This window comes from Saimiri boliviensis, chromosome 18 (genome assembly GCF_048565385.1).
Source record: "Saimiri boliviensis isolate mSaiBol1 chromosome 18, mSaiBol1.pri, whole genome shotgun sequence".
NCBI classification, from domain to species: Eukaryota; Metazoa; Chordata; class Mammalia; order Primates; family Cebidae; genus Saimiri; species Saimiri boliviensis.
Genome location: NC_133466.1, coordinates 32,502,230 through 32,525,656, shown reverse-complemented (window position 1 = coordinate 32,525,656; position 23,427 = coordinate 32,502,230). Strand labels below are relative to the sequence as shown.

At 32.9% G+C, this 23,427-nt stretch overlaps 1 protein-coding gene across 1 annotated transcript in view; it reads left to right on the top strand.

The window, feature by feature from the left end:
* The window catches only part of GBE1 (1,4-alpha-glucan branching enzyme 1), a 271,204-nt gene that overhangs the window by 165,957 nt on the left and 81,820 nt on the right, over positions 1-23,427 (top strand). Inside the window, exons 10-12 of the mRNA XM_074389149.1 lie at positions 4,262-4,360; positions 9,062-9,172; positions 11,054-11,225. Coding sequence (XP_074245250.1) covers positions 4,262-4,360; positions 9,062-9,172; positions 11,054-11,225 — 382 coding nt within the window. The remainder of the gene's footprint in view (positions 1-4,261; positions 4,361-9,061; positions 9,173-11,053; positions 11,226-23,427) is intronic.

Here is a 23,427-nt window from a genome sequence, read left to right as displayed (position 1 = left end):
TCACTGTTTCCCTATTAAGAGGTAATGTATACTAATTACTTGTCACCATTCTATTGTTAAAAAGAAAATGACAGTGGTTAGAATGTTAAATGTCCTAATCAGTAGACAGGCCCTTCTACCATGAGACCTTCAGCAGAGAAAAGAATTGAATATTAATGTGTTTCTGTCCATTTATTATTATTTTTTTCTTTTGTGGCTCAATAATTGGAGATGGCATGGATCACTGCCTGCAAGCTTCTCTGAAGCTTTTCTTTTTCTGATGTGGTTACCTTTCTTGTTTATGTTATTGCTCTCAGATTGCCAAGTGTTCACTAGTTATTCATGATTCTTGAAGGTTCATGATTAACTGTCCCAAAGCTGCACTGTAATGATATAATTCCGTATATGCATAATTGACAATTCCCCTCTTGGTGATAAATGTGATAAATTAAGAAGTTTGTTAAATGCTTATGCTAATTTAGATTTAGTGCTAAAATCCCTCTGGTTTTCTGAGTTCTCTAACTAGGAATTATTATTAAAATTGAATTTAGCGTGTTAAACCTTTTCTGTGTAAAGTATAGTGGTTGGCATATAAAAATAGACTATTGTTATAAAGAGTCAGAATTAAGGTGTATTTTTGCATTGTTGGTGTTTAGTTTGTTGGCATGAAATGCAATAGTAAGTTTCCTTCCTGTAGTATTTGTTTTTTTATATAGACTGTTTTTATATCCATCCTTTCTCAAAATCAAAAATCTCCAATTTTATAAATGTTACGATTTCATTGCTTGGATAGAGAATAGTTTTATTCCATTCAGGCATTTTACTTTCTAAGTATTTTCTGGAAATAGAGCAGTAGCCCTAAATTCCTGAAACTTGTTCTTATGTACAATTAAAAAATAAACAACATCCTATGATACAATTTAGAAACCCAGTAATATTTCATAGTCACTTCCTATCTACATTTGATCATAGCACATCTTGCTAGTACTTGCGATAATACTTTTTGTGTTGAATATCTCTAACATCAGAGTGTATTTTAAACTTTTGTCTTCTGTATATTTGAATTTTATTTGTCAAACATCAAAAAAATAATTATTTTGTCAATGATATTTATGGCGATCTGAAGCAGAGATATTACAAATGACAAATTACTACAAACAATTAATGAAAGCACAAATCAAAAGTGGGTACTGAAGAAAAAGAAGCAATGATTTAATATATGAAACTTAAAATTGTTACATTGATCTTTCCATTCATTTCAAGTAAAGTAGTTTCATCATCTAGGGAGCTTTGGTCTGATTATCAGTGTTTCTACCAATGAAACTTCGAGACTTTAGCCTACTTTATATTGCTTGGTTTTAGATTTTATAAAAAACAAGATGTGCCTTCAATTTATTCTACTTAAATTGAAAACTACTTCAATTTCAATACTTCACTTTTCTGTCTAATGGGAGTCTCTTAAAAATGTAGAATTATCCCCATGAACTTTTTTTTTTAAGAAAAGGAATGTATTTGAACGAATAAGCAATGTAATTTTATATAAATTCCTTTAGTAGAAATATGAATTTATTTATAAAGACAGTTATAAAAATTGAAACCTTATTTTGCTCAAATATATCTACCATTTTACATTATTATATTTTCTATATCAAAACATTTTTGATTGAGGCATTTTTTCCCCTCTGGAATGATTATAAGTGCTCTTTGGATCATAAAAAATTAGAACTATTTTAATTTCATCTCAAACACAGAATCATTTTCATATGCCATATGACTAGGCATCAACTGTTTTATATTTAGAGTATGTTTATTTTGGTGACCTTTATGATTTAGCTTTTTTATTCCTTAAAAATTTTAAAAGAATTGTCACTAACTTTCTACTTTCAAAAGAGGGCTGCAAATAACTCATATGCATCAAAGAGGCAGCTTTCTAGGAATCAGATTTAAGAGTCGGGACCTAAACATCAGGGCTTCTGTCTAGGTCCCACTGCTTGCTGCATAGAAAGCCAATCACTGAAACAATGATTATTGCTGAAGAAGGCTTTAAGCAGTCTCAAATCCATCTCTCTGATCAAATAAAATTAGGCATTTATATCGTAGGAAATAAATGTAACAATGTGTAAGAAAACAGAACTAGAGAAAGGTAAGGAAGCAATCATGAGGAATGACTGGTATGGCATCTCATTGCATGCCATGATTTGGTGAGTTTCAGTTCTTTGATACTTTTTTTGAGAAGCCTGAGGGATAAATATAGGTTTCAAGCTTTTCAAAAGGGTTGATTTCTATGTTTATCTAGAAAATCTCTCTATGGGATGATTGGGTTTCATGATGACCATATGTTTTTCTTAGCAGATTCTATTTCTTAATACAATGCTGAGACTGGATATAGAGCATGCCTTAATATTGTCTTGAGAAAATTTATCTTGATCTTTAATACCAGCCCATCACCAGTCATTCTTAACAGTTTGGTCTTTTGAAACTCTTTTACAAGGCATTGTGTCTATAATTCTAGTTCCTAATATGGTGCCTGATATTTAATACATATTCATCCAATCCTGTTTGTAAAAATGCGACTTACATTTTGATAAACAGAACTATTGAAATGGCTTCTTTTCTGCTGATCATCTTTTTTCTGCTTTATAAACCATAAATATGTTTATGTGTATTTAGGTCCTAGTTTATGAATCTGAGAAAGTCAGATATTATGTCTTATTTTTTAATCCTTTAGAGCACCTCACTCATTTACTCACTGAATATTTACTGAATAACCTCCTTGTGCCAAGTGTTATTTAACTCTTCTAGATTCTTGGGGTATATCAGTGACCAACTACTGTAAACCCGTGCCTTCATGATTCTTAAATAATAACAGGGAGTAGGGAAGCAGCTAATTGGATAGCAAATCTTGTAGGGAATGCTTGATATGTAATTGTTGAATTGAATCCTGAGCTAAGGAATTTGAATTTTCCATTGTTGGCTATTGAAATCTATTGAAGGGCAGTAATAGGAGCAGAGTCTCTCATAAGACATGAATTTGGCAGCAGTTAGTATAAAGAGAACGTGGAAATGGGGACTGCCATTTGGATATGGTCTAGGCCAGCAGTAATGAAGGTTAAATAAGATTGTGGCTGTGGTAACGGAGCGACGGAAAGTGACTTACTTGAAAGATATTGTGGAATTAGAACTGATAGCACATAGCTCAAATTTTCTTATCATTGTCTTAGTAATATATTTTGTTACATTAATTTTATTTGTTTGACTAATTATTAGAATACTAATTGTCTAGTGGTGGCATAAAAGAGTAGAAAGGAGATACTGTCAAAAAACTTGCTATCTGAATTCTAGCTCTACCATTAATAATCCTCTATCTTGGCCACGTGTGGTAGCTAATGCCTGTAATCCCAGGGCTTTGGGAGGTCGAGACAGGTGGATCACTTGAGGTCAGGAGTTTGAGACCAGCCTGACCAACATGGTGAAACCCCATCTCTACTAAAAATACAAAAAATATTAGCAGGGAGTGGTGGTGGGCGCCTGTAATCCCAGCTACTAGGGAAGCTCAGGCAGGAGAATTCCTTGTACCTGGGATGTGGAGGTTGCATTAAGCCAAAATCACACCACTACACTCCAAGCTGGGCAACAAAAGCAAAACTCTGTCTCAAAAAAAAAAAAAAAAAAAAAAAAAAAAAAAAAAAAAAAATTCTCTATCTTGAGAGATCCTTCACCTTAATAAGCCTCTGTTTCTGTGTTTGCTAAATGAAGATAATCCCTAACTAATCTCTAACTAAATGTAAGCTACTATAGTAAAAGCAACTGTATCGTTTCACTTTTAATCTACTAACTCTACATTTTATTTTATCAAAAACCAGTGTTCACAAAAATACACTCCCTATCAGAGCTATATACAGAAAGAACAAATATAGCAGATTTCTGCCACATGCATTTTTGTGCTTGATGAAAGCAACAAAACTAATAAAAAATGTTTTACAGTAGTTTCGAAATAAGAAACTATGTTTTAACAATAATAGTTTTACTATTTTGTGTTCTCTAGGTGATACTGAAGAAAAGAAAAAAATAGCTTAATGAGATCAAAGTTTGCCTGGAGTGAAAACAGTAGGCAAAAGTTTTGTTGGGAAATGAAATGTGCTATCACAATTTTACCTACTTTTGCAATCATGTTACCCCAAAATATATACCCCTGTTATTGTTTTCACTTATTGGCCTGGGTTTTACTGTCAGAATATTCCCTAAAAGTTTGATCATTAAGAAGGGATGTTCTCTGTCTTAGGATGTATCAGGAATGCCAGCTCTGTGCTCTCCAATTTCCCAGGGAGGGGGTGGTTTCGACTATCGACTAGCCATGGCAATTCCAGATAAGTGGATTCAGGTAAGAGTCCGTGTAAATATTTTTTGTTTTTGTGCATACTGTGTTGCTTCATTTATCTTTATTTCTTAGTTACCATCATTAGTTACAGATACTATAATTGAAGTATTAAATTCTTTCTTTAGTCTGTCAATTCTTATGCTTTTTAATAAGGTGCTTTTGAAAATGTTAAAAGTTCTAATTTAAAGTATTCATACTTATGTTATTCAGGCAAGGGGAAAATATGATTAATATAATATTAGCTGTATAAATGGAATTTTGCATTATCAATGCAATTATATGAAACTTCAGTGCTCTATATTTAATACACATTAGACTTCATTAAAGCATTCATTTATGCCTACAAATCATGCATGAATGTAGAAGTTACTCCTTAATTCCCAGTACTTGCTTAACTGTATGGTTTTTCCTCAATAAATTTGGATTCATCCATTCTTTTATTCAGCATTTAAAAGTCCTTACCATGTGCCAGACACTAGGAATGAATAACTATACATAGTACTTTGCACATCATTTATCAATAAAATTTTATTAAATTTAATGAAAGTTCAAGTAGTTTGGATTTTTTTCATTTAATGTTTGCCTAAATGACTAAAGTCAAGACATAGGTTTGATATAGAACATAACGGTAGCAGCCATGTTGACAGTCATGGGCTGAATATGTATAAGGGGTCAGATATGTATTCAAAAAAATAGTAGCTTTCTGATGAGCCTTTATTATGGACATGAACTGGTCCCATGAGACCACAGTTGAAGAAGGGCTTAATTTTGTGCAGAAAAACCATAGAGCCTGTTCTTAAGGAAGTGGTTACTACAGTCATTTCTTAGCTGTTTTTACTGTCCCCCTGGGCAATTTGTGCAATGCGTAGTTGTGACATTAAACTTCAACCAACATAACTTCTGCTCCTACATTTATAATAATTCCTTAAGCATTATCAGGTCCAAAACAAGTATTTCTTAAAGATTATTACTTAAAAATATACAAACAAAGGTGTATTCTCCTTTAATACGTGGGAAGGTAGCCTTATATTTGTTGCTTTTAAAAAAAATGCTGTGGTCTTCAAGTTACTCATCTTGGTATAAGGTTCTATATCAGCTCATATCTTACTCTTTCTAATTTTTTCATGTAGACTTTTTTTTCTCACAAGTGACAAATCTTACTTTTTAACATCCTGCTAAAAGCCTCGCTCATTCTTTGCTCGCATTCAATAATCTTTTAAGATGTACATCAACCTAGAATTATTTTTCAGTCAGTAATTGCACATAGTGAGATATTTCCTCTCTGAATATTCATGGCAGCTTAAAAAATACTGAAATTTAACGTAATAAACATTTAAGCACCTTGTATGCTGAAGGTAATATATTAGGCAGTGTATTGTACTTAGTTATCATACATGATAACTATAATAATCATAGTTATCAAATAGAAAGAAATGTTTTATCCTAAATATAGGCTATGACCATCCTATTTTAGATTATAAATTCTCTGAAAGTAGTTATCATTTTCTATTTTATGTAATTATTTTAAATTCTTATTGTATCACCAAATTGGGTCCACCCTTAGTTAATAAAACTAGAATTAAAATAATATTATAACAAAACCCTTTGACACAGTGATTTTCCTCTACTTTCGTAAGTTATACATTTAAAAACAATTCAACAAATGTCTCCCATTCTTCTTACATGTCAACAAAACACAAGAGCTATTACATCAGGTAACAACTGTACACAGATTGTGTATGGCCTGTGATGTTATCTATGCATACAGTATGAGTTAGTTTAGAATACTAGAAGGCTAGATTTGATTCATGTTTTGTTGTTCAAAAGCAAATTATTTATCATTTTCTAGTTGTATTATTTCAAAATCATTGGTTTGGAATATCATTCTTAGGTTAAGCATTTACTGAACAAATATTTGACCAAAGTATACCAAATTTGCTGTATCTCCTTTCTTTTTAAAAATTAGATCATTTTTGAAGTGTTTGTGTTAAGGTGTTGTTTGTGTCTAATGAACTCATTGATTGATTTGTTAATTCCTCCAAATATTTACTGAGCACCTACTATTTTTTAATAAATATAGTTCTTAAATTAAACTTTCTGAGATATTTGGATAATTGTGGATTCACATGCAGTTGGAAGATAATACAGTGAGATCTGGTATACTCAATCAGTTTTTTAGTGGTAACTTCCTGCAAAGCTGTAGGACAATATTTTAATCAGGATACTGACATTGATTTTCTCAAGGTGCAAAATACGTCCATTGCCACAAGATTCCCTCATGTTGTCTTCAGAGTAACACTTACTTATTTGCCTGGCTCTAATCACTCCTTAATCCCTTGTAAACACTAATATGATCTCCATTTCTATAATTTAATCATTTCAAAAATATTATATAAATGAACTCATACTGTTTGTGAACTTTCCGTATTGGCATTTTCAGTTAGCAAAATTTTCTTGAGATTTATTCAAGAAAACATCCAATGTTGTTACACCCAACATTTTTGTTGCATGTTTCAACAGCACATTCAATAGGATTCCAAGGCAGGTGTACCATAGTTTAACCATTCACCCATTGAAAAACATCCAGGTTGTTTCCAGGTTATGGCTATTATGAATAAAGTTACTGATTATATGTGTGTACTAGTTTTTTATCAACAAAAGTTTCATAACTATGAAATAAGTGCTCAAACACTACATTTACTGAACCACATAGTAATTCCCTGTTTATTTTTTTAAGAAATTGCGAAACTGTTTTCCATAGTAGCTGTCACATTTTGTGTTCCTGCTAGTGATGTCTGAAAGACTTGCTCCTATACATCTTCCCCAGCATTTGGTGTTGTCACTATTTTTTTATTTTAGCTATTATAAACAGCATGTAGTCATATCTCATTGTGGTGTTAATTTATATTATTTTTCAAATGGTTTATAATGCTGGCTAGATACCAAGCATGTGCCTGTTTGCCTCCTTCATGTCCTCTTTGGTGAGGTAACTATCTGTTGATATCTTTTAACCATGTTCTGGTTACATTGTTTATTTTCTGTGGAGCTTTGAGATTCTTTATATATTTTAGATTCAACTGCTTCGCCAGATATATCATAATCAGATATTTTCTCCTAGTCTGAAGCTTGTTCTTTCATATTCTTCACATTGGCTTTCACAGAGCAATATTTTTTGAAATTTTGATGAAGGCCAATTTATCATTTTTTTCCCTTGTTTTCATTTTTTTATATTTAAGTCCATGATCCATTTTGAGTTAATGTTTGTGCAATATATTGGTTCAAGTTTCTTTATCTTTCTCTTTTTACCTATGTGTATTCAATTCTTTCAGCTCCATCATTTGTTGAAACATCTGCCCTCCTTCCATTGAATCGCTTTGGCCCTTTTGTCAAAAGTCTGGCACATTTGTGTAGGTCTATGTATTAGTTTCCTATTGTTACTATGTCTATTTACCACAAACTTAGTGGCTTAAACAGCACAAATTCACAGCAGTTCTATATGTTAACAAAAAACAAAATTAGTTTTACTGGCTAAAATCAAGGTATTGATAGGGTTGCATTTCTTTTGGGGACTCTAAGGGAGAAGCCATTTCCTTGCCTTTTCTCACTTCTAAAAGCTGCCTGTATTCCTTGGCTCATGGCTCCCTCTTCTGTCTTCAAAGCAGCAGTATTACATCTTCAAATCTCTCTCTTATTTCAACACTCATGCCTGCTTTTTAGAAAGGTAATCGTGGATTAGACTGTGCCCATCTATGGATGGTTGCTCTTCTGCCTGACAATTCATACTGCCATTATGAGAACTGCTTATGTTCTCAGAGTTGTATGAGAGCGTGTTATTAAAGAGGGAGGCTAAATTGAGGACATAATCCTGAGGAACATCAGCCTTTATAGGACAAACAGGAAGATAATTCACAGTACGTCAGGAGTGATGGGAAAAATCAAAACAATATAAAATAAGAGTTTCAGTCATAGACTAATAAAGGAAGAAGTTCATGGGGAAGAGATAGGATCAGCATTGTCAATATGTATAGCAAATATTTACTTAAGAAAGAGCAATTACTAACTTAAGCTGGGACTACAAGCTAACCTCGGCAAGTTCAGTTGCATGAATGTATAGTGTCAGAGGGACAGAGCCAGACTGAAGACTGAATGGAGATTGAAATGCAGACACAAAATGTGTGCTCTGTTAAGAGGGTAATTATTTGTTGTTAATTAGCTTTAAAATTTGAAATAATTGTTGTTTTTTCATTTTTTAAAAATAAAACACTTTTTACAAATTTTTCTTCATGTAAACAAAAAATATATAACAAGTGTACCTCTACCATGTGCAAGTTATAGAAAGACATACTGTGCAATAGCACATTACCATGGGCATCTATCAAGAGGTAGCAGTTATTACAGAAAAAAGCTGCGAAGATCCTAAAATGTAATGATTAAACTGTCTGCACAAAAGCAAGTACATACTACACACACACACACACACACACACACACACACACACACTCTCTACCCCACTGTCACTTGGACATTCTGTATAAAAGCTGTGATTGCAGTAAAAGTTTAAACAGTGATAACTTTGCTATATGGGTGGGTTAATATCTGTGTATCAGATATTTGGCACTGAAATAATGCATACCTTCATATTGGGATTTAAAATTTAAAAAGTAATGGTTTACTCAGAAGCTAATTTTTCTATCTTGTGTCTAGCTACTTAAAGAGTTTAAAGATGAAGATTGGAATATGGGCAATATAGTACACACTCTGACAAACAGGCGTTACCTTGAAAAGTGCATTGCTTATGCAGAGAGCCATGATCAGGTAAATGAATATGTGTATAAATTCATTTCTCTTTCTCTCTCTTTCTTCCTTTTTCACTCCCCTTAATATTTAAATATAAGTTTATCGAAATATAAACTTCTATACTTAGTATAGTGTGTGTGTGTATGTGTGTGTGTGTGTAAATATATATCTTTACAGGAAAAATACTGATATTACAAAAAATGTTAAATTTGTAGATGTAGAAACTCCAGTTTCAAAATGCAGTAGAATGTTTGCCCTGCCAAACTATAATAGATTATGCATTGCGGTTGCAAGTATTATATGTTTTCTTTCCCTTGTCGTAATGAAGAACATTGGTACTGATCCAGGGTTATTTTAGTTTCCATCTTAGGTTTCCTTCTAGGAATATTCTTTTATGCTTTTGACAAGCATTCTTCATTTTTTCCCCTCAATCACTGAAATCTCCTGCTAATTGATCACTCTGACCCCTGTTTCTAACAGCCTTTGTCTTCTCGAATACACACTGAGATATTTTCCAAAGAGGAAAGCTCATCTTGTCAACCGAGATCTATTGGTTGAAACCTGTAATTCAAAATGACTCATAATTTGGCCCAAGCTAAAGTTTTCAGCTTCATTCTCTGCCCAACTCTCCAACCTTCCTGTACTTCAATACTTTCAAATCCCCACCCATTCCAAATAGGTCAGCTTTTTGCAGTCCTGTGCTTTCCCCCATGCATCTTTATCTGGGAAGTTCCTATTCAGACCTAATCGCCTGGATCTGACATCACATTCTATATGAAGCCTTCCTTGGATGTTATTTTAAACTTTTTAGATAAATTCATAACAATTAAATTTGTAAAATTAACTTAATTTTACCAGTATCTCAACAGGATTTTATAGGAGGGCAGCTTGTTATGAGAATAAGCTTTTTCTGTGAACCTGATAGAAAGATATTAAAATAATTTTATAATGGAATCAGACATTATAGAAATAAATAATTATAGCTAAAAATATAATTAAAGAATTAAAAACAAGCAGAGAATGTGAATTGTTTAAGAAGTAGTCATATAAATCTTATAACAATTTTTAAAGAAAAGTCATTTTAATTAAAGTAGGTTAAAGATAGAAAATACTTTAAGCAAAAGTTTTTCTAGGAAATGAAAAGAATTTTATAATAGAGTACTGAGATTATGGGTTAATTTCTATTATACATTTCACTCTATGTTACTGTTTTGTCCGTGATGAATACTTCATTAGTTCGATGATTTTAACTGTAAATAATTCAGATTTTTAGGAGGTCTCTCTTCTGTTACTCAGGGCATTTCTGAGTTACCTGCCCCAGTTATTAATTATTATATTTTCAGGTAAAATAAACTAGATTAAATGGCAAATACACTGAGAAAGCAAATTTACACTTAAATAAAAGTTTGCAACTATTTTCTCTGCAGAGGGCAGGAAGGTACTATTATAATATATTTATACACATACATTACTTATATGTATGTGGGTGTATATATATATATATGATTTTTCAGAAACTTTTTTCAAAGCAAATGAAATTATATACAAACTATTATAAAATTCTAATTTAATATTCTCCACATTATAATAAATGTTGCAGAAAATGTGAAGTGTCAGCTCAGCTGTAACAAACTTGCAGGTACCTTATTATGAATTTTTCACCAACGACTTTTAAAAATAAAAATTAGTTCTGAAAACAAATGTATTGATTTCTAACATATGTTACCAGCTTACTTTCAGCTTAGAAAGTCACCAGTGGAAAATACCTGAAATTAATACTAATCTACACATCTCTTCTACTGTGTTTCCTGTCATGTGCAACCATGTGTTGTTCTATTGTAAATCGCACCTGTGTAGCACTGTTTTTTCCATTTATCTCCATTAATTTTATTTCTGTAGGCATTGGTTGGGGATAAGACTCTGGCATTTTGGTTGATGGATGCTGAAATGTATACAAACATGAGTGTCCTGACTCCTTTTACTCCAGTTATTGATCGTGGAATACAGCTTCATAAAATGATTCGACTTATTACTCATGGGCTTGGTGGAGAAGGCTATCTCAATTTCATGGGTAAGTGTGAGGTAAACACATATCCAATTTGTGTCTAATGTTAATTTATAATGACATAAATCATGTAGAATATTTTGAGTTGGCTTTTCAGATTTAGAATATAAAATTATACAATTGTTTAATATGTCATGCTTAAATTGCAAAAATTAAATTACTATAAGATTATTGTTATATTAATATGTGATACAGAAGTATAGTCTAAAAGCTGATATTTAGTTGAATATTGCTGTCAAGTGGGCTTATCTATTTTTAACATCCATAATTATTATTCTGAATTTAATTATTCTGAGCTTATTTTATTATTATAGTATTTGTGCATTAAATCTAAGAAAAATATAATTATCATATTATAACATAGTAAGCTAGTAGTATGGGTCTTCTTTGAGATAATTTCATACTAGTATACTTGTGTTATAAATGTGTAAACTTTTAATCAGAGAAGTTGTGATGTACAAAATAATTATTTGTTGAAATAGAAAAATTTGAATACTGAAAGGTCATTTTTGTCTGAAAGGAATGATAAGCTATAAAAATCGACTGTTCTATTTGGTGAACAACAGACACTGAAAACTTCCAGTTTTAGGAAATTTTAATGGCTTTTATGCTAGGGAAAGTCACAAAGACTGGGGAATACATACAAAAGGCTGATTTATTTTACTATAATAAAAGACTCAGGCCAGGTGGCGCCTCACCCTTGTGATCCCAGTGCTTTGAGAGGCTAAGGTGGGAGCCAGCCTGGACAACATGGAAAGATTCCATCTCTACCAAAAAAGAAAAGAAAAAAAATGAGCTGGGTGTGGTAGTACCTGCCTGTAGTCCTAGCTAATCAGGAGGCTGAGGCAGAGGGATTGTTTAAGCCCAGGAGTTTGAGGTTATAGTAAACTATGATCATGCCACTGCATTCCAGCTAGAGTGACAAAGCAAGACCCTATCTCTAATTTTTAAAAAAGCCCTAGATCTTTGAGTTAATTCTTTCTACTTGGAAATTTTTGTAAGATATCTCAGATTGAACTTTTAAAAAGTCTTTATTATTTACTAACTGGAGGTAAGGAAGCCAACCCCAAGAAAGCATATACAGATTTCACCTGCACTACCTGTACCTTTGGGTATATCCTCTATTCTCAATATCACATAAATTTGTTAACATACCTAGCCTGGCAGGAAATGAACTGCCTGACTTGTGAGACTGCACCATTTCAGCCAGGTATCAGGTCGAGTTTCCTGGGTGGACTTTGCAAAGATTGATTCCATAAGTAAAGTCAGCCTTAGTTCCTTAAAAACAATGGTTCTATCTGGCTTAATATGCATCGTTCTCCAGTATGGCCACCTCAGTAAGGCCTTGGTTATACAAACAGTTTGTTTAACTATATCTTGATGAATAAGTAGAATCTGTGAACCTATGTAAATAACTATGTCACTATGTGAAGTAAGTAATCTGAGGGCCTCATGAGATATTTTAAATGCTTTATTGAATTTACAAAAGTCCAAAATTACTATAATCGATAGAAAGAATTCTTTATATATGTGTAAACTAAAACCATTTTTCAAAGAACCAAAATAAAATGGACATCTAATTCACGCAGACAGTCTTATGTCATTAATCCTCTTAGCCCACTGCCTATGAAAATATGGAAATCCTGACTCAGTCTATCACTCTAGTCTGGAAGTTGTATCAGTGACATCAACTCAGATGCCTCTACCACAACCTAGAGTTATCAGGAAGTGCCTAATAGATTCCTGTTTCCTGCTGCTGTCCTTTGTTGAAGATATCAAATCTGGCCTGTGGTACACAGCAGAGCCTCCAAGCATCAGAGTAAAACCAAGTTATCTGACAGAGACTTAATGGTCAAGGCTAATGTAAAATTGATAACTTTTTGATGAAGAAAGCCTTAATGATATTTTATAATGTGACCTATTGATTTTTGGGTAGTGTCTTACCTAGGGTAAAGCATGTTCTGCAGAGGTAGGACGTTGATGAATCTCCAGGAACTTCATAAACTTTCAGAAATATTTATATTAATATCACTTTAACTGCATCTATTCGAGCAAAGGTAGACTGAGCGTCTATTCAGTTTTAGACACACTTCTCATGGAACTTTCAATAGTAATAAACAAATATAGTTATTTCTACCATCTATCTCTCTATGTCTGTAAATTGACCTTATTTATTACATCAAATATGATTTTGGGATTATTCTTTGGTATAAGACAGAAATTTTTTGTAGTTTTAACATTTTGTCCTTAAAACAAATACCTTCTAATATTTAAAGTCCGATACAGCAACTTCAATATTTTTTCTTAGTATCTTACCTAAATACAGTGTTTCTCTACCGACATTGAAATCAGTAATCTTCTAATGGATCTATAATTTCTGATTACTGGTGTTATTTTGTGAAATTTAATATTTCCTCATGAGCTGTCATGATTTTAAATATTGTTTTTCCATTTCTGATCATGGTCACAGTCCTGCTTAAAAAACTTTCCATGACCCTTAAGCTCTCCAGCTGACCTGTGAGCCTCACAAAATCTCTCTCATGGGTCTACCCCTTGATAGCACTGCTGCAGCTAAGCAAGCCATCCTTCGATTCACTGAATGCACCAATCTCCTTCTGTTCAGCACTCTGTGCCTTTTGCTGATCCCCTGCCTGGAATCATGCCACTCAAACACTCCCTCCCATACCTGACCAAATCCTTTATTTTCAAGTGTCATTTCCTGAGGGAAGTCTTACCTAAAGCCTCAAACTAGGTTAATTTTCCCTACAATACATACTTATGCAGTATCTACTTACCTTTCATGGTATTTAACAAAATTAAACTTGGAAAACTATTAAATACACAGCTTTCTTAATAAATTTAATATCCAGTGGAAACAGTGGTTATTTGTGTTTTATTTACTATTTTATATATCTGGGAATTAGCAATCTAGCACATCCCAAGGCCCTTACAGTTTTCTTAAAAGGATATCACACACACACACACACACACACACACACACACTCTCTCTCTCTCTCTCTCACACGCAATATATGTGATCCGCTGTTGACTGAAACATTATCCTCCATCACATGACTCTGCATGTGTATGCATTTGTATGTGTGTATATGTGTACGTGTGTGTGTGTGTGTGTGTATGGAGTATTGCCTTGTAATACTGTTTTAGCATTAGTTCATTAGCTGTAATCACCAGTTTTCGTTATAAGCAAGGTATTTTTTTCAAATGGCATGTAAGAAATTAATATTTAAAAAGCAATTTAAGAATTTTTTTCAAAACTAAGAAGCAACTTGATCGTTTACTCATGTTTAGGCAATTCTAAACTTGTTAACTTCCTGGAATTTTATATTTTATTTCCCTCCAGGACACAAAGAGTGATTTAAAAGAAATAAAACAACTATCCATTTGCATAATGCATATTTTTATAAAAACACATTTATGTAAATTTATTTTTCAGGCATTCAGATATATGTTCTGTTTATCAAAAATCATTAAGATGAATGTGGTTTTTTTCATAATACCAGTTTGGCTGATTTGTTTTCTTTTGTTTTTGTATTACATATTCTAATTTTGAATTAAAACAAATTCTTTCACTCTGGTTATAGCTGTGAAATATTTACTAAGCATTTCTGATTTGCTAGGTTATTTTGATTGGTTTTATGAATAAATATATTTGTATTTCTTGTTCTTCTATACTCATGTGAAATAATGGAATATAGAAGAGAGATCAGCAATGGCTAAATTATTTTTGTATTTTTATATCACTAATCATAGAAAGATAATTACTAATAAAAGTAATTAACATGGACATAGCACTTTATACTTTCTAGAACAGTTCATATCTATTATCTAACTGAACATTCGATTTCTTTTTCATTTTTTTATACTAGATAATAGTTCAAAAAAAACCTGGGGCCAAAAGTTAAAGGAGTAAAAAGGTATGCTAGGTAGACATTCCAAGTCTGTTTTGCTAAAACTTCAACTTGGAGACATACAGATACGTGCCTCAGTTTGCATGACCAGAAATTGTTGGCAGCTGGTCAATTGCCTTTCTTCTTCTCATTTCCAATTTGAGAAAATTAGAATGAAAATTATTCTTAGATCAGTATCCAGATTCATTAAACACAAATATATAGTTTATGAAAATTTTTTAGAGGAAAGGCAGAGTATGGTTGTTAAGAATACTTCTGGGTTGGAATCTGTGGTTTTCCCTTTTTAGCTGTGTGACCTGGGTAAGATGCATCATCTGTGCCTTCATTGGCTCAAAGATAAAGTGGGTGCCTACTTACATAAGATTGTTTTGAGGGTACAATGACTTAATTGTTTTATATTTAGACACTTAAACTTATACGTTTATACTTAAACACAGAATTGGCAGGCATATAGCTTCTAGTTAACTATTTAAATTTACTACTACTATTTTTTAATATTATCAGTTTTTCCATTAACTATATGATACCTGAATGCTGATGTTCTAATACTATTTAAGAGTGTTTTTTAGAATCTTGTCTGATAGTACATTGTTTAAAATAAAAGATTCTTTATTTCATTTCTACTTTAAAACATCAGTAAATGTAATGACGTTAAAAATAATGTTATTTTACTAATTTATATTATGTAATAAATTAAGCCATTTTTTCAGTAAGTCTCACCAATTTACCTTTTTAGTTTTTTAGTCATAATGATGTCTACTGAATATTGTTGCTAAAACAGCCTTAGCTTTCATGTATGAGGAAATCTGAGAGTTGCCTCAGTTTCTTTTGATTTTTGGTATAAGCCAATATCATATTGATCAGTTAACATTTATTATGAATTGACTGTATTTCCTTTGTGTGTGTAGGTATGCATCAGATAGAGCCTCCAATGAAATTTACTGTTTTTATGGTACCTGTGCATAGAATTTCTACATACACACACACACACACACACACACACACACACACACACACAAACACAGAGAGAGAGAGAGAGAGAGAGAGAGAGAGAGAGACAGACAGACAGAGAGAGAGAGAGAAGGCACATTGACTTAAGGCAAATTGAAAAGTTAGTGAATTTGAGGTATATATTAATTTAAACTATAAATTTAATATATTCCTAACACACTCTAAAATGTGTTTTAACACAGTTGATAAAATTTCTTCAAGCTTAATACATTTATATGTATCTACTATATACAAGATATTACTAAGTGATAAATATTCAGAGCTGAAAAATAATTCTTGCCTTCAAGGCCTTAAAATCCAAAATATAGGCAAGTAATAGACAAATATCTTTATACTAATGCATACACTAGGTTCAGTGATAGAGGTGAGCAGAGAATGCTATGTAAATATGTGGGAAACTTGTTTTGGAGATTATTGGTAGAATATGGGAGATACTTTAGCCAGACCAACTTGGAAAAGGAAGGCACAAGAAAGTTATGTATGAGATCGGTAAAAGTCTAAGTAAGAGTAGGCTGGAAGCAATTGTGTGATAATTTGAGATTACAACCAGTTAAGATGATTATACTTTGAATAAGTAATAATAATAATAATAATAAAAAACCCTGGGCCTAAAGAAAACAATTTACATGCAATTCTGATTGGCAAGTTTAAGAAAAAGATGATTTTCAGTCACTTTAAAATATTGTGAACTCTTCAGTTAGAAAGAACTAGTATCAATGATTATATCACGTTATGGTTTATTTTTTCTCTATTTGTAATATAACTAAAAGACTGGTTTAAAAAATAAAATGTGATTTTTTAGAATCTATATTAATATATCTTTGCTACTTTTTAATATTCATTGACTATGTTTCATGTTTAAAAATAAATATTAAAGAATCAACTTTATGTGTAGGATGACCTCAGTGAATGTATTTTGCCCAGCTTTCTGCTGCTTATCTGGTTTTCATGGAATGCTATCCTTTTCTAATTCAGTCAGCTGAGACAGAGGGATTAGTCATATGGTCTTATCATGTAACCTCAGGAATGTTGCTATGAATATGCTGGGTTGTGGAGGCAAATTGCCTGCTATGTCCAGTGATCATACTAGGAAAAAAACACCAGCCCTAATACTGCAATCTTAATTCCATATAATACAAAAATAATGGAATTAAAGGATTTTCTTATGAAGTGCTGCGTAGAATTATAAAAAACAAGAGAATAAACCAAGTATTTAATTCATTTTAAATCTATAAACATGAATGGACATTTTAAAAATATCAAGTAAAGCATAAATTAAAATATAAGCATTAAGAACATTAAATCTTGTTGATTTAAAGTGGCAGGCAAGGTAACTAAACAAAATTTTAAAATTAATTATAAATTTGAAAATGAAGTAATGCCTAATTGCTTTTTAAGTGTGAATTTAAAAAATAACCTGCATAAGAATGTTGTCATTGAGTCACAAGCAGCATTTCGTGAAACATTTTCTGACTTCTCAGAAAGATCTTTATAACTTTATATCTACATTGGGCAACAATAGGGAGAAAGTTATACTGGACAGCTAGATCCACATATTTTCTTTATTCTTATATTACTCCATTTTTATACTGCTATAAAGAACTGCCTGACACTGGGTAATTTACGAAGAAAAGAGGTTTAACAGCTGGGGAGGCCCCAGGAAACTTAAAATCAAGGCAGACGGTGAAGGGGAAGCAAGGTGCCTTTACAAGGCAGCAGGAAAGAAACGTGCCAAGCGAAGGGGAAGAACCCCTTATAAAACCCTCAGACCTTGTGAGAACTCACCATCACAAGAACAGCGTGGGGGAGACTATCCCATGATTCTGTTACCTTCACCTGGTCTCTCCCTTGACATGTGGGGATTATAGGAATTACAGTTCAAGATGAGATTTGAGTGGAGACACAAGGCCTAACCATATCGGTTCTCAAGTAATCAAGTCTTTTATCTGATAACTTTATGAAATTTTTTTAAAAAATAACTTTTAGGTTTCTTTATGGGTACTGCAGTCTTTTTTATTGATAGCTTACTGTCAGTATTGTTTTTTAAAAAAGTTGTTTTGTTTTCCATTCTGGTTTGGCTTCTTTAGTTTCATAATGTATACATGAAGATTCAAATGTAGAGTGACCTGAATCACTTTCAGTATTATCATGTTAATGTTCCATTTGTTCAGAATACCTTTGAAGTAAAGCAAGAATTATTCTTGGAACAGAAGCTTTACTTTCTCAGTTGTCATTTTCTTCTTCCTCATGGGGATGGTAGTGTTATAGAAGAGCACTTTTTAAATGAGTACAACTTCACTCGGTTTGAAATTTTAATGCATTTTGTATAACTCCCCAGGCATACCTCAAAACATAAATGATTCACATTTCTCATTTAAAAAAATACTGAACTAGCAGAGTTAAATCAACAAAACCAGCAACATTTCACTACTGTAATATAGCTCAGTGCTCCAGATAACTGAAAACTCTTGTTGTCATCATAAAGCATATTCCCCATGACATCAGATGTTAACACAGAAGTTGAGATATCAGAAGAAATCTGGAATCAACTGAACCCATTGCTTTTTTTGTTTCCTTGTTCATTAATTTATTTAAATCAAACTCATTATTTTTATGTCTATTCTTTTTTCTCTTCAATGGAGAAAAGTAATAAAAGGAAGAAATAAGTAAAAAGGTATATGAGGAGCTGTGTGTTCAGATAACACTATAGGAAATCACATAGAAAGTCAGACTCCTAGAATTCTGTCTCTTTTCCCATCCTTCTACCTTTAATTTACCTCCTTTTTTCTTCCATTTTTTGTTTGTTTTAGAGTAATGTGTTGCTTTTCCTGTTAAAGAAGAATTTAGATCCTGAGTGTATACTGTCTTGACTTTAAATGCCTAATTCCTACCATTAAAAGCAATCATCTTATATTTATCTTTTATAAAGGGCACTTGGTAAAATAAAAATGGAGTTACTTTCTATTTTCCAGCAAATATAGACTCGTTTATAAATACAATTTTCTTTATGGTTTTTTTAGGCTCTTAGAAACCCATAACTTCTTTTATTCTAACTGAATTAAGAGAATTAAGAACTAGTGGTATTCCAATTCTCACTTCAGACTTTTAAAGGCGTACTATGTCAACATGATCAATGACCTTATAATGCAATACCCACCCGTTATGAAGGCATATAATATTCTTTATGATCCAATTCTTGCCTACCTGTCCAATCAGATATCTCTGCCTCCTAGTTCTTGAGTACTAAGTTACAATTACACCAATCTCCTTTTTGTTTCCTGATACATAGGAAGTAAAAAGTAGGCAAGAGTTAAGTCATAAAGGTCATACACTTTTTGAAAACACATGTGGTAACTTTATGCAACTTTGTGTGAAATCCATCAGCCTTCATTTTTTGCCTATTAAGGTTTGGGAATATCTTTTGTGCTTGGAGATTCATAGTATCTCACTCATACTTATGGAAAGAACATCTGTAATTTTAGTACAACAATCATATTCTGGGACCCATTAGTTCAGTTATGAGTTCTGAATCTGTGTTGGCAATCAGCAAACTTTGAACAAATGGTACAAATTATTAGTCGCATACATTTCTGTAAAATATGTCAGTTGTATGCTTTTAAGAGTTTTTTTTCTAATTTAACATTCTATTTCTTAGGTTAATTAGAAGTTATCACTGTAAAAGAAACACTGAGTGACTCAGTATATTTTAATCTGAAAATTAATATTGTCTTTGGCTTTATAAAAATAAGTAAGCAGACTGGGCATGGTGGCTCACACCTGTAATCCCAGCACTTTGGGAGGCTGAGGTGGTTGAATTACCTGAGGTCAGTAGTTCAAGACCAGCCTAGCAAGTTAAATCCCATCTCTATTAAAAATACACAAAATTAGCTGGGTGTGGTGGCGGGCACCTGTAATTCTAGCTACTGGGGAGGCTGAGGCAGGAGAATCGCTTGAACCTAGGAAGTGGAGGTTGCAGTGAGTTGAACTTACACTGTTACACTCCAGCCTGGGCAACAACAGCAAAACTCCATCTTGAAATTAAAAAAAAAAAAAATCAATATAATAAAATAAGCAAAGGAAAGTGACAATTATTTTCTTTACTAGAATTGAATGTTGGAAACAGTTTTTCAGTTAAATGTTTGCTAATGTGGTTTATGTGACAGATACTCCATCTGCCCTCTCATAGCTGTGGTCATGACTGCTACTATTCTCCATTAACACTTTTCCTTCAAATTTTAACTGGGCACATGGATAGCCAAAATAACAAGCACATTCTCCAGGTTCTCTTGAAGCCTGATGAGGTCATGAGACCAGCGGTTATGGCCAGTAGGATGTTAATGGTAGTGCTGTATGTGCAACTCACAGGTCATGCTCCTAAATGGCAAGGGCATGAGCATCTCTGTCCCCCTGCCACATTTCCTCCTACTCACTGGCAGACTACCATGTCATGCAAATGGCAGAACAACAAGATTAAAAAAAAAAAATTGGCCTTTACATATTCCTATGTATTACTGCTATAAGAGAAATACTTTTAAATGGCATTATTTCACAGTTTACATGTCCTATAACATTTTTTATCTTATTGGCAAAACCAAAGTAAAATTTAATTCCTAATGTCCTACATTTAAATTAGTTTTTTTTTAAATTCCCCTATTGTTTACCCTTCTTAGTACTAATGTCAGTAATAACTATCCTCAAAACATTAAAAAATTTGTTTTCAAATGTAATTTGGACATTTGGGAAAAATTAAATTTTTCTCATATAATTATAAATGTTCCATAAAACAGTTATGCCACTAGTGAATTGAGGTAACACGTTAAGTGTAGCTCCTTTCTAATATTGGTCACATGCAATTACTTCAGTATTTTTGTAATAGCTTTGAAATGTGAGTACATATATGGGAGGTGGTAGCTGGAATGTTTATGGCATTTTTCATAGTAAACAGTTCCTCCTAGATAGCTCATTATCTGTGTATAAATGTTCTATCTCCATATATGTATGTATATATACACAACCATACATACTTGTATATGTCTTCACATTTACTCACATGCATACACACACATGTTTATGTACTAACACAGACGTAGACACACAATGTTTCTAAAGTCTTTTTTCCCCTTTTAAGTCAACTTTTTGAGACCAGTCCTTAAAGCATTTGGCAACTTTTGGAATGCTTGCTTTTACTCACCATTCATTAACTCAGATAGGTATTAAGTACATATTCTGTACTAGGAATTGTTTCAGATGCTGTACTAACTGCTTGAGATGCAAAATGATCAGGATACATAAAATATCTTTACTCAGGAAGCTTAATTTCTGTTAGGGGCAGCAAACTTAAAAACAGCAAAAAAAAAAAAAAAAGCTGCAAATGATAAGCCACACAAAACAAAAACATTATTAAAATTGAGAATACAATTTTGGGAGGCCAAGTCGGGTAGATCACTTGAAATCAGAAGTTCACGACCAGCCTGGCCAACATGATGAAACCTCATCTCTACTAAAAATACAAAAATTAGCCGGGCATGATGGCATGCACCTGTAGTCCCAGCTACTCAGGAGGTTGAGGCAGAAGAATCCCTTGAACCTGGGAGGTGGAGGTTTCCATGATCTGAGATCATGCCACTGCATTTTTTTGAGATGGAGCAAGACTCCTTCTCAAAAAAAAAAAAAAAAAAAAAAAGATGGTTGTAAGCGAGATCTTTAAATATTTGAAACATACTTTGTAAAGAGCACAGAAAAACACTCTCTCATAAGGAGAGGTTACAGAATGTTCAAAGACCCAGAGGTGGGAAAAAGCTCGGGGAATTCAAGGAAATGAAAGGAGACTAGTGTCACTGTAACTTAGTACTCAAGAAATAGGAAAGGCAGGCAGGAGTTAGATCAAAAAGGTCATTATAGGTCTTGGTAAAGACGTGGACATTGCATTACAAATTCAGATGCATTTTAAAGGGAGTCATATGAGGGTGCAACCTGTTTGGCAAATATAACCTTTGTTGCTTTTTAAGGATTGAGTGAGGCAAGAATTAAAGCAGGGATACCACTCAGGAGGTTGTCAAAGTAGTCAAAAGAATGACAGTGATAGCGATGGAGATAGAGACAGAAAGACTCAAGATATAATTTTGGAGGTAGACTTATTCAACAAGTCTTGCGAATAGTCTTTGGCCGTAAGACAAAGAGAGGAATCAAAGAATGGCTTCAGGTTTTTGGCTTAAGCTGCTATTACATGTTAATACCACTTTGTATGAGACAAATAAGATAGAGTCAGGTTAGAAGTGAAATTGAGGAGTTTAGTTTTAGGCATATTATCTTAATGTTTCTTTGAAATACTCAATGGAGGTGGCAGACAGTTTGAACTCAGAGAAGATACCAAAGCTGGATAAATAAAATTGGTATTTCTCAAGATGTGAATTTTGCTAGAGCCATGATACTAGTGAGGTCAGCTCCTGGAATTGAGAACCATGAACCAGGAAGAACAGAAAGTCCAGGGTAGATCCCAGAGCAATGCTGATATCTCAGCAAAGTGAAGGCATAAAAGCAGACTGAGATGGAATGATAGGGAAAAAAGAACTATCCTGAGAGTTTAACATCATGAAAACCAAAACACAGTATTTGAAAAAGGAGATGGCCATCCATGTTGAATGATGCTAAGCAGTTGAATGAAATGAGGACAAATAAGTTGCCAGTGGTGAACTAGACAAGAATGATTTGAGAGGGTGGTGAGCATGACAGCCAGAATGGAGTGGGTTTAAAAGTAAAAGTCAAGTAATGCTTTTGCAAACAGCTCTTTTGAGGTGTTTATCTAATAAAGGCAGCAGATAAATAAGATAGCAGTTGGAGTGATATGGGGATCAAGAGAGGTTTGTTTTCTTATGAAATATAAGGACATGTTTGTGTTCAGAAAAGGCCTATTCAAAGGGGATGATTCCACGGTGAGAACAAGATCAATGGAGAAGGGAAAGGGGCTGCCTGAAGGAGAACTGCAGTTCCAAAGCACAAGTGGGAAGATAAATGTTTATATAGAGGCCCTCTTCTCCCCAGAAAAAAAGATAAAACTGAATATAAGTGCAGGTTGGTTGTAAGTGGGGTATTGTGACTATGAAAAAGTTCATGTTTGATAACTTTTATATTCTCAGTGAGGTTATCATTTGAGAGCAAAAGGAGGAAGATATAAGAGATGTTTGAAAAAAGAATAGATGGTATGAAATAGACATCTTCAGGAGTGGAAATACTAGAGAACGATAGTAGGATGATCAGGTAATGTGAGC